This window comes from Spea bombifrons, chromosome 1 (assembly GCF_027358695.1).
Source record: "Spea bombifrons isolate aSpeBom1 chromosome 1, aSpeBom1.2.pri, whole genome shotgun sequence".
NCBI lineage: Eukaryota > Metazoa > Chordata > Amphibia > Anura > Pelobatidae > Spea > Spea bombifrons.
This window is the reverse complement of record NC_071087.1, coordinates 30,700,176-30,716,596: the sequence shown is the minus strand read 5'-3', so window position 1 is coordinate 30,716,596 and position 16,421 is coordinate 30,700,176. Positions and strand designations below refer to the sequence as shown.

General features: G+C 41.9%; 1 protein-coding gene across 4 annotated transcripts in view; it reads left to right on the top strand.

Moving 5' to 3' along the window:
* Window positions 1–12,916, top strand: part of CLCN3 (chloride voltage-gated channel 3) — a 29,675-nt gene extending 16,759 nt beyond the window's left edge. For 2 of the 4 annotated variants that reach the window (XM_053459857.1, XM_053459865.1), the window contains 10 exons: window positions 514–701; window positions 1,315–1,437; window positions 3,347–3,553; window positions 4,203–4,283; window positions 4,373–4,918; window positions 5,280–5,466; window positions 7,616–8,014; window positions 8,205–8,421; window positions 9,834–9,909; window positions 12,384–12,916. In XM_053459857.1, the coding sequence (XP_053315832.1) occupies window positions 514–701; window positions 1,315–1,437; window positions 3,347–3,553; window positions 4,203–4,283; window positions 4,373–4,918; window positions 5,280–5,466; window positions 7,616–8,014; window positions 8,205–8,421; window positions 9,834–9,909; window positions 12,384–12,545 (2,186 nt within the window). In that variant the 3' untranslated portion in view covers window positions 12,546–12,916. The remainder of the gene's footprint in view (window positions 1–513; window positions 702–1,314; window positions 1,438–3,346; window positions 3,554–4,202; window positions 4,284–4,372; window positions 4,919–5,279; window positions 5,467–7,615; window positions 8,015–8,204; window positions 8,422–9,833; window positions 9,910–12,383) is intronic. The other 2 variants (XM_053459874.1, XM_053459882.1) reach the window with 1 other exon arrangement.
* Window positions 12,917–16,421: the final 3,505 nt, after the last annotated feature.

The following is a 16,421-nucleotide window of genomic DNA, read 5'->3' as shown; positions in this document are numbered from 1 at the left end:
ATACTGTCTGAGGATTCTTGAATTGAAAGCTTATCTAGGCCCCCGCACCACGTCCTAATAGCGGGTTTTAGTTAGCCGTTGTTTTAACTAAGCCCGGTGCTGAATGACAGCCGTCCCTACCACCTTCGCTATGGAAGGAGATTGTTGCTGGTTCTTTAGGGCATCTCCCTAATATATACAATCTCTAGTGTCTCCCTACACCTCTGTTACGGCCAAAGCAATTGGGGGCACTGAAACTCCCCCAAATATTCTAAAATGGCAGCGTGCAGGTATGCTTAACTAAAAGTATACATTTATAAAACCACATTAAATGAATAATGCATTTTTTTTATGCTGCTGTCCCTTTAATGCTGCCTCTACGGTTTGCACTCCACGCATACCCCGGAATAGTTTTTATATTGTAACTTGAGCACTTTTAATCCCGTGCTGATTAATCCGGCCGGGGAATTTGTCCTTGGCATTAATCTGGCCGCCGGTAAAAGCATTGACAGTCTTTGTGTTTTGTGTCCGCAGGTGCCCTGGCCGGCCTGATAGATATCGCCGCAGACTGGATGGCCGATCTGAAGGAAGGGATTTGCATGAGTGCGTTCTGGTTTAATCACGAGCAGTGCTGCTGGGGATCAAACGACGCGACGTTCGAGGAGAGAGACAAGTGTCCGCAGTGGAAAACGTGGGCCGATCTCATAATAGGCCAAGCAGAAGTAAGTGACCTCCCCTCCCCCGCCACAGAAACTTGGTTGTCAAACACTTGGCAGTTGACTGGCCCTGTGGGTCCGGGCTCAGCGAATACATTGAACTGGAAACCCTTTCAATGACCTTCTTTAACTTTGGTCCCAGCTTAAAGGGTGGTGGTATTATTTATTATTAATTTTATTTTTTTTATTTTCTTTTAGTAAGTATAGTTGTAATAGGAACATGAAGCTGTCCTAATCCATAATCCTTTGACTGTGTAAACCTTCACCAGCCACGTCATTAACACTCTTAGAATTGAAGCAAGCTGCTTTTTGTTCTTCTGAAGTCTACTTGAATCAGCCTCGTGTTGCGTGTTTACCTTCACGAGGTTTAATTGCTTTACCTTGTGAGATTTATTCACTAAGGGTGTACTTTCAGCTCCTTCACTACTCGTTCTGAAGAGGTCCAGTGTGAAGGGATGAGCTTGGCCCTTGGTAGTGGGAAGTGACATCCGAGTTGAAAGCATATCTTTTCTACAAACTCCACAGTCGCCTGTTCGTTTTGTGACTAGATCTCTCTGTTAGATGTGCAAATCACAGAAATATCTAAAGCGCGTCTCTTCTCTGCCTCCTTGTCTTCCAGGGTCCCGGCTCGTATATAATGAATTATATCATGTACATATTCTGGGCGTTGAGTTTTGCTTTTCTGGCTGTCTCTCTGGTAAAAGTGTTTGCTCCGTACGCATGTGGCTCAGGAATCCCAGAGGTGAGTTTTCTTGCAACCATTGTTCTTAGTAAATGCAGAATAAAATATTTTGCACATTTATACACGCCGCAGAAAAGAAGAAACCGCATCAGATGCAGGAAAGTACTTGGCGTTCCTTCCAACGCACAGATTGTGCTTACAGAATTTATTGATGCGTGTTATAAAATTAACTCATGGAGTGCCGGCATGTAATTTTGTTTCAGTTACTGCCTGCATTGTGAAATGGTTCATTCAACACCTATAAGTAAACATTCTCTTATTTACTACCGGGAGTATGGTGAGGAGTCGGGGGGGGGGGGTGTTTGTCTTGTAGGTTGGGGCAAGAACAACTAGAACACATGATATAAAACTAGACCTGTTTTAATAAAAGAAAATACTTCTCTTTAATCTGATAGTAGTATAGCTGCTAGAACACACACGGACGGCTAATATGCAGCTGCCGTATTTTTGTGGTTGATTTTGCTATGATAAGTAGCGGAGTTGATCCAAATTCCCCAAAATCTATTAATGTAAGTGTGTGTTGAGTATGGAAATATTTCATATAGAAGAATTACTATATCTTTTACTTGTTCATGATTCCTGGTACAAACCAAACAATAAATAAGCCACAAAGTACATATTTCTGGAGTGTAAATAACCTGTGGTATTTCATGAGAGCTTTTACATGTCATGGAGCCATTTAGCCATCAATCTTTGCTTTAGGCTTTGTGTCCAAAACATGGTCCCGTTATGTGATGGTGCTAAAAAAAAAATCCCCCAGATATATTGAGCTGCCCCTCCAGATTATAGAAATATCCCACTTCTGTAGGCTATTTTACAATTTTTTTAATCTACGCGGCACGCTACATGACAGTGATTTAATCACACAACAGTACACAGAGAATGAAAGGTAAATGACAGAATATACTATACAAACTGGGTTTAGATTTGAAAAAATAAAGCTACATCTTTGCCAGCGTGCCGGCCTCTTGCTCTTCTCGTGCACCTGCTTTTGTGAGCTAAAACGCCCATCACTCTTATTAATCTGGCTGGGTGTGATGGGAGTTTTAATCCACAGATGATGATCTAAAAAATACAAATGTTTATAAAATGTGGGTGTTTGGTTTCTTTATTACTCGTGATTTGATGGAATGAGGTATTGTGGCATAATCCCTGCTGTCGTTCCCATACTGTGTAGCTGATATTTACTATAGCAATGCCCAATATAACTTATATCGCTATCGTTCCCATGTGAGCAGTTCTTTAGAGACATGAGTCCGTTATCCTTCTCTACCACACGGCTCCTTACCGTACAATATTTTATGCCAAATCCCTTCATTTCATCTCTTATATAATCCACACATCGGTTCAGTAAGGAAAACCTCTCTGTTTTGGTTTGCATCTACGTACAAGAACCAGAAAACTTTGTAGCTACGTCCTGTGAAATGGCATAATAATATAATATATAATATCATAACCAAAAGTATTGTCCATCTGTCATTGGAACCTCGCTCTGATCTCCTTTTTTTTTTTTTTTTTTTTTTTTTAACTTTGCCTGTTTGTTCTATAAATGTCAGTTTTCATCTCATTTTCTGCCTTTGCTGAGGTTTTCTAAAGAACTCGGTGGGTAAACCAGGGCCACGTAAGCGCAGTTCCCGGCTATAAACTGCTAGCTTAATTGGGGTGGAAGTACATTCAGAAACAATGATTTATATGTCATACTCCTGACGCACCTTCCCGAATTGATGAGCTCAACATTGCGAGTGGACCATCTGGGGAGCTTTTATGAAAGACAGATGCAAGCTTTTGGTCTATCCGCTTTGATTGTTCTTTTTTGCTGTCCACAAATTGTTTAGTAAGAACTACCTCCGTATAAAAGAAAAGCAAAGGAATGTTATTAGAGGAGTACATTTTGTTCCCCTGTTTATAGATCAAAACCATTCTGAGTGGATTCATCATCAGAGGGTATCTGGGCAAATGGACCTTAATGATCAAAACCGTCACGCTGGTTCTAGCTGTGGCCTCGGGTCTAAGTCTGGGGAAGGAAGGTCCCTTGGTACACGTCGCCTGCTGCTGTGGAAATATCTTCTCCTACCTCTTTCCCAAGTACAGCACAAATGAGGCAAAGAAAAGGGAGGTGAGTTTTCTGGAGGACACAATCAGTCTGATCAAGCCGCCAATACCCAACGGCTTTGTCATGCCAATAATATTTTAGACCTTTATGTCTTTTTATGAAGCAAAAAATCCCATCACAAAGCAAAGTATGTTGGTAACTGGCTTTAAAGCCAAATGCAACGATCAGACATCTCAAATATTTAAAGAAATCATGCTTACGGCCTTTGTAAAAAGATACATTTGGGGTGGGAAATTAATGGGTTTGTTAGTTTTCCACTTTTTGTCACAAATCTCATCTGTCTTCATGTAGAAACATCCCCTACAGATGGAAGTTATAGGTAGTTTTATTTATTTCAAGTTGTCATTACAAGTTGTGACAATGAAATGGGACAGTGTAGGACACTTATTATGACGGATGGTGATTATCAATGCAGTGTGTATCTTACAGTAAGGACATTGGGTGCAGTCATGTTGGTCCAAGAGAAGATCACTGAAACAATCAGCACTTCTAAGGGCAAGAAGAGACTTGGGGTCCCAAAGGCCTCCTTTACAATATAATGCCTCGAGTACTTTACACATAATGCTTCAATCTGGATGCATCTACTGTATTACTCGTTAAACATGACTGTGCTCTCGGATATTTTGTTAAAAAGCTGTGTTTTGTCACGCAGGTCTTGTCGGCTGCCTCGGCAGCGGGGGTGTCTGTAGCGTTTGGCGCTCCAATAGGTGGGGTTCTTTTTAGTTTGGAGGAGGTAAGAACATCTTTTATTTCACGTTTTTCGTAGTGTCTTTTCCTTGCAATTTACTTACTTACTAAAAGTCTTGCGGTTCCTCTCTCTAGGTGAGTTACTACTTTCCTCTGAAGACCTTATGGAGATCTTTCTTTGCAGCCCTGGTAGCCGCTTTCATTTTAAGGTCAATCAATCCCTTCGGGAACAGCCGTCTTGTCCTCTTCTACGTGGAGTATCACACTCCTTGGTACCTTTTTGAACTCATCCCGTTCATTCTCCTGGGTGTGTTTGGAGGATTGTGGGGAGCCATTTTCATCCGCGCAAACATCGCCTGGTGCCGGCGTCGGAAGACGACAAAATTCGGGAAATATCCTGTCCTGGAGGTCATTGTTGTGACGGTCATCACTGCGATCATTGCTTTTCCCAACCCGTACACGCGCTTTAACACCAGCCAGCTGATCAAGGAGCTGTTCACGGACTGTGGGCCTCTGGAGTCGTCCACGCTGTGCGACTACAAAAATGACATGAATTCCAGCAAAATCGTGGATGGCATTGCAGACCGCCCTGCGGGCAACGGGGTGTATTCGGCCATATGGCAGCTGTGCTTGGCTCTTGTGTTTAAAATCATCATGACTGTCTTCACTTTTGGCATTAAGGTAAAACATATTTTTTCTCTACACCACATCTGTGTAGGCATAATGGTAACGTTAGGAAGACCTTAAGTATTGATTTAATAATTATAGTTCATTTAGAATTTTTTTTTCAAATACATCACAAGATAATGTTTATTCTTTTATTGATGAATAATATAAATATTTGATCACTAGCGATTGAAATAAAAAAGATACAAGCTAGCAGTTACATTTCAGATTATGTAGCTAGCGCAGCTTTCAAAGTTCTACTAATTCGACATCTAAAATGTTTTTTTTTTTCCCTGTAAATTCCTGATGTCTAAGAATTCTTGTTATGCTCATGTATTTCATCAATTTTTTTTTCCTTTAATAACGGAATATTTAGGTTCCTTCTGGCTTGTTTATCCCCAGCATGGCCGTCGGGGCCATAGCAGGAAGGATAGTAGGCATTGCCGTGGAGCAGATGGCCGCGTATCACCACGACTGGTTTATCTTTAAGCAGTGGTGTGAAGTTGGAGCAGACTGTATAACGCCCGGTCTGTATGCCATGGTTGGTGCCGCCGCTTGTCTGGGTAAGTTGAGTGCATTATTTAATCCGTTCTCCATTCCAGAACATGGCATATGTCTCTTATTTGGGCTATATCTGGCCATGCGATTCCATATAATTCAAAGCATGTGAACAGAACAACATTGTGTATCTCCAGTGCAAATGGGATACATTTTTGCAAATTGTGTTATATTTGCACAAAGCTATACAATTTGATTAAAAACAAATTCACACAATCTAGGCAATTGTTTTGAAGGTAGGAATTACCAAGTGAAAGGAGATACTTATTCATTTAAAGGCACTGTAGCTAAAAACCTAATCCTGCTTTGAAATGGAATACCTTGGCCTTTTAGCGCATTGTCGTTAAGCACATTGTCGCTTTTCACAAACGATTTTTCTGTTTTGCGTAAAAAGTAATTGCCGTAAAAGACTATCACTTAAAATAGAACTTTCCGGGTTTTCCCGCTTGAGCATTTAGTCATGCTGGTAAAATGAAACTGCAGCTCCCCTGCTTTAGTAAACAAACACTTTGTGTCAGGAGGCTGCAGGAAATCCAGTGCATGTCTCTTCATACATAATGTCACTAAAATACCGTATTTGCTCGATTATAAGACTACCCTGATTATAAGACGACCCCCCAAATCTGAATATTAATTTAGGAAAAAAAGAAAAAGCCTGAATATAAGATGACCCTATAGGAAAAAAGTTTTACCAGTAAAGGTTAATTCATCTAAACTATTTTTTTTAATAAAAGCTATGATTGAGAAAAATATTTTGGTTTTATTTCCTTCTATTTTCCAACCTGCCCCCCAGTTATGCACATCTGCCCCAGAAATGCCTAATACCCCCTATATGCCACTGTGCCCCATGATATGCCTTTTAACCCTCTAAATGCCACTGTGCCCCATGATATGCCTTTTAACCCTATATGCCACTGTGCCCCATGATATGCCTTTTGACCCCCTATGTGTCACTCTGCCTCCAGAAATGCCTTATACCCCTATATAAGAGTGGCATATAGGGAGGCTTAAGGCATTCAGGAGGCAGAGTGGCGTATAGAGGGTTAAAAAGGCATTCAGGAGGCAGAGTGGCGTATAGAGGGTTAAAAAGGCATTTCTGGAGGCAGAATGGCGTATAGAGGGTTAAAAAGGCATTTCTGGAGGCAGAGTGGCATTAAGGGGGTTAAAAGGCATTTCACAGAGCACTCTGCCTCCAGAAATGCCTTATGCCCCCCATTTAACACTCCCCTGCCCCCCCAAACTTACTGGTGCTTCTGACTTCCCTGTCATGTAGCCAGGGCAGCGTGTAGATCCCATGCACTTACGCTGCAGCCGGAAGGAGGCGTGGCTAGCAGCGGGGGTTGTCTGCGTCCATCGCGCAGACCTTCCCCGACTGTCAGAGTTCCCCGCACCTGCACCGGCATTTGCTCTGAAAAATCGAGCAAATACGGTACATTTTATATATAATAAATTTATATATAATTATACATACACACACAAACACTAAGAAACGTAGCTGTCTGAATATTTTTCTGCTTTTTATCCCTGAGAAATGAATTAAGTAGATAATTTGACAAGGAGAAGAACATAAGTGAAACCTTAGCCTCCTTCTTCCATGTTTAATTTGTTGCGAGCTGCACTTTTAAGCACGCAGATCGGTGGAATAGTAAGTTAAAATGACTTCTAGTGCCATGTATGGAAGTTATTGAGCTAAAAAATCCAAAAAAGCAAAATGTCTGCATAAGAACGTGAGCGTTACCAGCGTTATCAGCCGTCTCTCTCTGTTTCCTTTCTTTTGTCCCTTTAAATTTTACTTTTATGCTCATATTCCGTAATCCTTTTATCCGCACATTCCTCCTACCCCTGAAGGAACAGAGGGGACTTTATTCAGCCAAAATCTCATTTGCTAAACTTGAAAAGCACCAAAGTCTACACAATTTATTTTGCTTCAGATGCACTCTATTCAGTTAGACGTATATATTTTATTCCGCCGGTCTGTTTGGACTGTACTGTTTACAGAAGTAAAAAATTAAAGTTATTTTTAAAATGACAGGACAAAAATGTCCTCCACAGGCAAGGAAAACAAGTGGCTTTTAAGTTCCAGAAATGTTCCTCCCGCATTCAACGTTCATAGCACCGATATACTCTCTCCTTTTGTTTTTTGTGCATACATAGGTGGCGTAACTAGGATGACCGTCTCGCTGGTCGTCATAGTATTCGAACTGACCGGGGGTCTGGAATACATTGTTCCTCTCATGGCTGCTGTGATGACAAGTAAGTGGGTGGGAGACGCCTTTGGAAGGGAAGGCATCTACGAATCGCACATACGGCTCAATGGATACCCCTTCCTGGACGCCAAGGAGGAATTCACGCACACCACTTTGGCACGAGATGTGATGAGGCCCAAGAGGAGTGACCCCCCGTTGGCAGTTCTTACTCAAGATAACATGACTGTAGATGACATTGAGTGTTTGATCAATGACACCAGCTATAACGGCTTCCCGGTCATCATGTCTAAAGAATCGCAAAGGCTCGTGGGATTTGCATTGAGAAGGGATTTAACACTAGCAATAGGTAAGCTACCGGTCACTGAGTGATAAATAGCATCCAAATAATGTGGAAATGCCTTATTCCATGCACGCAAAGTGTAGCTGCGGCAAATAGATGCCTCGTGTCGCACTATTAAATGATACAGCTTCCAGGGTTAGAATACTTGGTCCCTAACCTCTGTTCTGTGTTGTGTTAAATGTGTTTTTTCCCTCAGAAAATGCAAGAAAAAAGCAGGAAGGTATTGTTGGCAGCTCCCGGGTATGTTTTGCCCAGCACACGCCATCTCTCCCTGCAGAAAGCCCTCGACCCCTGAAGCTTCGCAGCATCCTGGACATGAGCCCGTTCACCGTGACTGACCACACGCCCATGGAAATAGTGGTTGACATCTTCAGGAAGCTGGGCCTCAGACAGTGCCTTGTGACACACAACGGGTGAGCGGACATCAGCTTCTTCTGCATTTTAAATGATCAATCGTGCTTTAGTATTAATGGATAATTCGCCCCTCATACTAAAAGGTTTCAACATGGCAAAAATGATACGATGTTTATTAAACGGCCTGGGATTTCCCAGCCTCGCTTCGCTTGCCATTTTGTCCTGTATTAAGCGGGTACTCCTTTTTAGCAGCTTTATGTGATGTGATTAACGTGATTGTCTGCGCCGAGCCGGTATCATCCCAGTACCAGCAGAACTACCTTCCACCCTCTGCTAAATCCTTCAACACCATTCATTATTCTCATCTTTTATTTGAAGTTCCCAGCTGTGTAGCATTGTCTGAAGTTGAGTCCCCGCATGGCTTTGTCCCCTTTCACTACCAATAATTCTGCTTTGTTGCTGACCTTTGCTATGGGTCGTCTACTAATAAATCCCCCACCCTCTGTATGCCTGTTTGTAGGTAATATTAGATGCTTTTATTGGCATATAAAATGATTTTAGGGCGCATATTTAGTTGACCTTTCAATCCAGCCTCTGATTACTAATTATCAGATATGAGGTTTGCAGACACTCACACTATTGCCAGAACAAAGCGTTAATAAACACATTCATGGGACTGACCGAGCTGTGTAGGACCAGCCTTCTTCAAGCTATATCGTAAAGTCTTGGGTATAATAAACCAGTGTAATTTTACACCCCACTAATGTATGGAAATGTTACTTCTGGTGTAAAAAAAAAAACAAAAACAAAAAAAAAAACTAAAAAACCTATGTATTATACCTGAGACTTTACATTCATACCCCCACCACTATTTAGGTATCTAAGGGCTCATTTATAAAGCAGTCCATTTCTGAAGGTATCAACCTATAGCTTATAATGAAATACCACGACACTAATGCTGATTGGAAATGGGTTCAATCATCACTCACAAGGCTAGGCAGGATGAAGGTGAAATGAATCATAGGCATAGAATCCGTACAATAAAACCAAACTCAGCGCTAGGTGTGATCATTTATCAGCAGATGATTGTGTAGTTAGTGTGAAGTTGCCGTTTCATTTCATGAACCATTTCTAGAAGATAAGCATGAAGTAGCACTTGATGACATGAAACTTAGTGCTCATCTTTGTGTTGCTTCTGTTTTATAACCTATAGCTTGTGTCTTATAACCTACAGTACCTCTTTAATCTCCACTAACCTCCACTCCTGCTAGGATGGATTTATATTATATATATATATATATATATATATATATATATATATATATATATATATATATATATAAATCCCATGTTTGTGTCAGCCATTACGCTCATCCCCTCATAACATTCGTTATTTTATGTTGGCTCATGCTTTTTGTTTTCTCCATTTGTAGTTCAAACTCAGTTATTAGCATAACATGATCTGTTTCAGGACTGTCTTGGGGATCATCACAAAGAAGAACATATTAGAACACCTCGAGCATCTAAAGCAGCACGTGGAACCCTTGGTGATTAGACAAACCACCTTTAATCTCTAGTCTCCTTTTAGAGGGCAGGAAGCATGAAACTTGTGAACTGTTCAGAATCATCAAGTGTCCTGAACATCTTCTGCCATAAAAAGCTGCACTTGATACTTAGGGGAGACCTCAGGCTTTCCCAGCACCGATGGCCTTAAAAATATCTTAGCATAAGAAGGAGTTAGTGTCTTCTATAATGGAAAGGTTGCCACTTTTTACAGAGTAGTAGTCGGCCACTGTAAGCGTTTGATGATCTAGCTAGCAAGCGTTGGGTCTCCTGGCCCTCTGGGAAGCTGGTACATACATACCCACTAGAATGGGTTTCTTCTATACCAGCAACTCTATAAATTATTGTACTTTATTCCATGATTTATATCTAATGGGCCAATATCCTGGCTCATTCTTAAGTTTAAAATGAAAAGTGATGGGACCTTGGTCTTTCACTCGGCCAAACTCGGCATTGCTGGCCTATACAGCCACTTCAGTGTCCCACTAGTAATTGGCGTTAGATATTTACCAATATGTACTCTATCTTTTCAATGATAAAATGCAGCAACGACTCTTGGTTAGGAAATGGCACATGACTGAACCATAACATTTTGTGTTGTGTTTTTGCACCATTACGTTTCCTCTGACCACGACCTCCGCCTCTGGCTGTGCCATTCAGAGGTGAGCCAGTCATCTACCCGTGTAGTCCAGTGCCATGTATGTTAATGAGCATACATGTTGTGTAATATCTGTAGCATGAAAGTGCCAAACCCCTTTAAAGAGCAAAAAGAGATATCACAAAAGTGTTTGTTTCAAGACAAGGGATATAATCGTAAATGTGCACATTTTAGAAATTGGGAGGAAGAGAGAAAATGGAGAAGAAATCTGTATTATGCAGATGATTCTGTCGTACGGGGTTTGACAGCATCAGTTCTCACATACCCCATCATTGCATCAGACAGAGTCCAATTGCCCCATAGGAGTCTTTTAAGTTAAAGACCCGCTGTGCGCGTGCCACCAAAAGCAAGAAACCTGCTTTTCTGGTAGTGCTTGAGGTCTACCTGTTTGTACGGAGGTCTTATCTGCCAGCGCAGGTCATGTTCAGACTTAATGATGCCCCAAAATACAAAGACAGCAGTTTCTACTGCAAAACATGGCTGAGTTTGCCCTGCATGTGTCGTCCTTATTGTTTGTCACTGCAAGCCGTATTCTGAGGGCAGACGTGAACCCCCATCCACATCTCCTGAGGGTAATGGGTGCTGTTTTTATTAACTCCATAATTGCCAGTGTCGTACAAACACTTGGAACGTGCTGATCCACTTTGCACCATGTTGGTACCCTTTATTTAGATTTACCCCAAAATTTCAGTGCATGATCGCATTTAAATAATTCTAGGGAAGCAAGTATTGGCTCAGAAATGGCAGTAGTGGACCACTGAATTTTTTGTTTGCCAAATTCCAGTGTATAGAAGGCTTTAGCTTTTATTTTATAAAATGCTGTAAAAAATTTCCATCCCGCATATACCTGCTTCGGCAAACCCTGCTTATTGCATTTCTGCTAATCATTCACAAGATATTCATGCCTCCTCTCAAACAAAACTGACACCGCTAACCGGAATAAGATAACATCTGCTTGATTAACTCCATCTAGAATATCTTATCCTGTTTTTTATTTCACAATTCCTGAAAAAGAATACTCCCGATTTCCTATGTTTTAGTAGGAGTGATTTACCGGCAGTCTAGTCCGCTCATCGTTGGACTTCCAATTGTAAACTTTCAATGCGCAACTCGCATGGCAAGAATTCAATGAAATTGAGTAAAAAACAGGATACATATCACTTTCATTCAGTCTTTCACTCCCCCCCCCCCAAGCCACGCAGCTTCTACTGGGAATGTATCACCATGGATAACATATACGGTGGTGGAATTTTGTGTTTCGGTGCTGAACTATAAGCCGTGGTTTCTTTGGGTTCATGGCAACATAACAGACTGGCGCTTGGGTCTGAGAAATCACACGGCCCACCTTAAAGCAAGACGTATACTAAACGCTCTGTTACATCGTCAATGTAATCCAGTAGGCTTTTCGAAGAGTTTGCATCTTTTTAACTGTATGTAAATTGCATCGCAAAACCAACTGAGGCTGAAGCAATGGAGGTTTCAGGGACCTAATCTGCTAATCCACCTCTTGATCGCTCTAATCTTTGCGGCTGATTGGGCCTGTCGCATTTCTCCAGCAAATTTAACTTCCTATATTAATCATAATCAGGGGACTGGTGGTGGTTCTCTCCTCGCTCGGCACAAATAATCCACTTATTTATGGTGTTTAGTACAGCTGTTGCGCAGCCCGCCGCCAGCTTGCTAAAGCTGGTCGGAACTGAAGTGCAACAGCTGGACAGCCTCACTGTCTAGCTAGTCAGAAAAGCAACCTAAAAGCTGTTTTTTGGTGTTAACAAATTCTTCTACCTGTTCTCTTCTCAGGCGCCTCCTTGGCATTATCACAAAAAAAGATATCCTCCGTCATATGGCCCAGATGGCAAACCACGACCCAGAGTCAATAATGTTCAATTGAATACAGTCTATGAAGAAGATCCGGAGGAGACTGGAGAAGAGGCCTTTTTGTTGACTAACTCTGTGTCCTGATCTGGATATTTTGGTTTTGCAAACTGGAAGCATTATCATAAAGTTTTTATTTTAAATGGCATTCTTGCCTCCTTTGTTGTAAGACGTCACTGGAAGGTTCAGAGCTTTGTGGCACCAACGTGGAATAGTGTCACCGCTGACGCTGTATGAGTTGGGCAGTGTAGAAGCCTGGGAAGGTGCCTTCATGACCAGCAAGTGTGTGACAGGAGTGCTTTGAAACTAATTCCCTTAAATATATTGGGGATACCCTGAACTGAGCCATCGGTTATTCAAGACTTGCTATAAGTTTTACCACTGGAAGAATAATAATATGATGATTATGCTGTCACCTGTCTGATTATTACACCCTTTTTGTACATTCCAGGACAAAATCAATTTCTCTTTATTCCCCACCTCTCTTTCACTAATCCCAAGAAGACTCATCGAGGAGACGCTTAAAGCACTAAAGTCTCATATTGAGATGTATCGTGCTTTTTGTAAGTATCGTCAAACACAAGAATGCCTTTTCTTGTGCTGTACCGTTAGCTTGGCGAAAGTGCAGCTCGTTTTTGCTGATGTTCAGATGACGCTTTTCTCAGCTCAACAAATTGCAAAAGGGGGTCTGCTTCAGAGTTCAGTGGCACAAAGCGGCTTAGGCAGTTTTGTTTTTATTGTACCTGTTTCACTCATTAGAAATTTGCAGTGTTAAGACTACTATCAGTCCTACACATTAGCCTTGTGAAGACACAGTCCCATTTCCCATACTCTTTTACAATCGTGTACCGGTGGGGATTACCCCTCGCCTCTTGGTGGTTGCGGTCTGGAACTTGAGCTCCCCAATCTTAACCTATAGGTTTTCTTTTGTCAAGCTCGTGAATGGACTCTGTAGAATATATTATAAATCTCACAACCAAAACTGTATAGCGGGATAACGCTGATGATCTTATTCTACTTGAACTTAAAATCGGCAATGATGTTTTCAGGGAACAGGATAATCCTATTGAAGGTATTTGAGGAGATGATTAGATCTTTAACTTGCACTAAAATGTACATCCACCCAGAGTGATTATGTCTATAGCATTGGGGCACATTCTGAGCGAATGAGTTTAATGTGAATCGTAATGATACATTGAAACATTGTTTTAGTTGCCCCCCCCCATTTTAAAATATCTGCAGAACATCTTCCATGTGTAGGTTCTGTATTTACTGTTCGACCCGTTACAAAGAGATCTTTATTCTCCGTTTGCTTTACTGGGATGTATTAAGCGTGGGTTTGAGGCATATATATTTGTTCTTGCCCTGTCCCTTGTTTCATATCAATACGGAATACGTTTGAATGAGCTCTTTGCCTTGTGAAGGCAATAAGACACGAGAGGCAGTGAATGGGATCAGGAAAGAAAGAGGCTCCTGAAACGTATCCAATACACCAGTGACACTACAAAACACTACATTGATTAGATGGGCACCGTGTTTTCTCCGGCAGTTGTTGGACCAAGGTTCCCGTGATGCCCGCAGGAGCATAGCAGGCCTATGATGCATTACCAGTCTGTGGCCCGTGATAAAGCAGCCACTGGAGGTAGCCTGATGGTCGGCCCTGCTCTATACCGTACTGCTTGCCTCTTGTAGATGCCAGCATGGTAAAGGTTAAATAGGCTGGCTTGCTCCTGATGATGACTTTTTTGTCGTCTGAGGAAATTGTTTTGAAGTATTCTAATGTATGAGGAAAGGTGTAAAAATAGTTTATTTCTAATACAATTCAATACACGGTCGTGGCGCACAAAGTTCTGAAGTGGCAATACACACTGATCAGCACATGTTAAAGTCTCATTTAAATCCAGCATTTATATGAGAAACTGAATGCTTAGCGGCTCCACTCCAGCCTCCCTGCTGATGCCTCCTTTAGTGGATTTACCTGCTGGTTATACGGACCAGGCACCTTTTGAGTTAAAAAACGTAGAAAACCTTTTTATCAACCTCCTGATCCAGCCGCTCAAACGCCATATTGCACAAATCTCGCTTTCAAATATCTGGTGTTGCTTTCAGATGAGCCAAGATTGGCCTGTAGTCTCTAAATCCAACATTTTAGCCGCTAGTGTTGGGTACCACGTTAACAGATGGTGGCCATAGTGCTTTTTATCAGATTTCATAGCAACGTACTATGCATTATGCAGGGTCAACTCGGCCCTTCACCTGGAGACACCTGAAGATTAGATTTATGTTACCACCGCCCGCTTCTCCAAAGAACGCCATGAATGTCCACCCTCCTTATCCGGGTGGCTCTCTGGGACCGATTTAATCTTACAGCAGGTTCATCATAATCACAAATATGAAACACTTTTTATGGTTTCTAAGTCTAAACTGTTGCTTTCGGTATGTTGCGTGAGAAACATCCTAGAAAACGTTTGGACTACAATGCTATGAAAATGAGCCGATTACCCGAAATAATGCTGTGCTTTGCCTGTTCACAGATGACACGTCTAATCTTCAAACTAGCAACGCATGAGTGTAAAAATCAATGGATTTTCTGTAAACTCCTAACGTGTGAACGAATTCCCTGTCTTTTAAACAGAATATACTGTTTTGTTATGTACTACTGGGCAGCCTTACAGTACTTACAAAAGAATCTCTGGGGTGTTGGCTTCTCATTGCTGTTCGTAAGTCCTATGGGCTCATGAATGCATAGTTCTTTGGTTGATGTTGCCTAGAACTGTATTTAATATTGATCTAAATGTTTTATTTATACTAGTATGTTAGAGCTCCTTATTACAGTATGAAATTCTGATGACTGTAATGTTTGAACATACAGATATTAAAGTCCTGTATAATGAAGCTGGCAGTTTGATTTGTGTTATGCCTCCATAATAACCAAAAACACCACCGCAAACCAAAGGTATCTCATGGCAGCTTATGAAAGATGGGCAAGAACAAAGGTGAGCTGGGTGTGTTAATAATTGATTTATAGGATTACAAAGAGAAATCACAAGAGTCCCTGGTTAGTCTTAAGGTGTAATTGTGTCTGATGGCTTCCAGGAGGCAGGTTTATACAGTTGACGTTAGGTGTGCTGGTCTTAAGTGGTGTCTCTTGTCGCATCCTGATCTTGTTTTTCCAGCATGAAGCAGCATATTTAAGGTGGATGATCGGATGTTCCAAACACTGATGATTAAGAAGGAATTCTCTAATAAACATCAACGCTAACTTACTTTATGTTCCAAGATGTCTGAATGTACGCCGATCAGCCATAACATTAGGATCACCTGCCTAATATTGTGTAAGTCCCCTGTTTGCTGCCAAAACGGCCCTGACCCATCAAGGCTTGGACTCCACTAGACCTCGGCAGATGTGCTGTGGTATCTGGCACCAAGTTGTTAGCTTCAGATCCTTTAAGTACTATGTTGTGTGGTGGGGCCTTCACAAATGCATCCTGGTGCCATGTGTTCTCCAGGTAAGCGGCGCACCCGGCCGCTTTCTGCCCATTTTAGGCCCTTTCAGCAGTGGACGGGGATCGGTGGCTACGCAGCCCCATACGCAACAAACTGAGATGCACTGTGTTCTGAGGACTTTCTATCAGAACCAGTGTTAACTTTTCAGTGACTTGAGCCATAGCAGCTTGTCCATGGGATTTGACCACATAGGCAAGCCTTTACCCCCACCAGCATCGATGAGCCTTGGCCGCCCCCGGTTCAGCGCTTTTCCTTCCTTGGATCACTTTTGATAGGCATTGACCACTACAGACTAGGAACGCTCAGATGTTAGGGCCGGTGTATACTGCTAACAGAAAAGTTCAGAGTAATGGATTAAACCTGCCACCGGCTCTCCATACCATCAGGACAACAGGGGTTGTGGCAAGGGCCTTTGCAGAGCATTGGGAGACTGTAGTTGCAATGACAAAAGCCAAA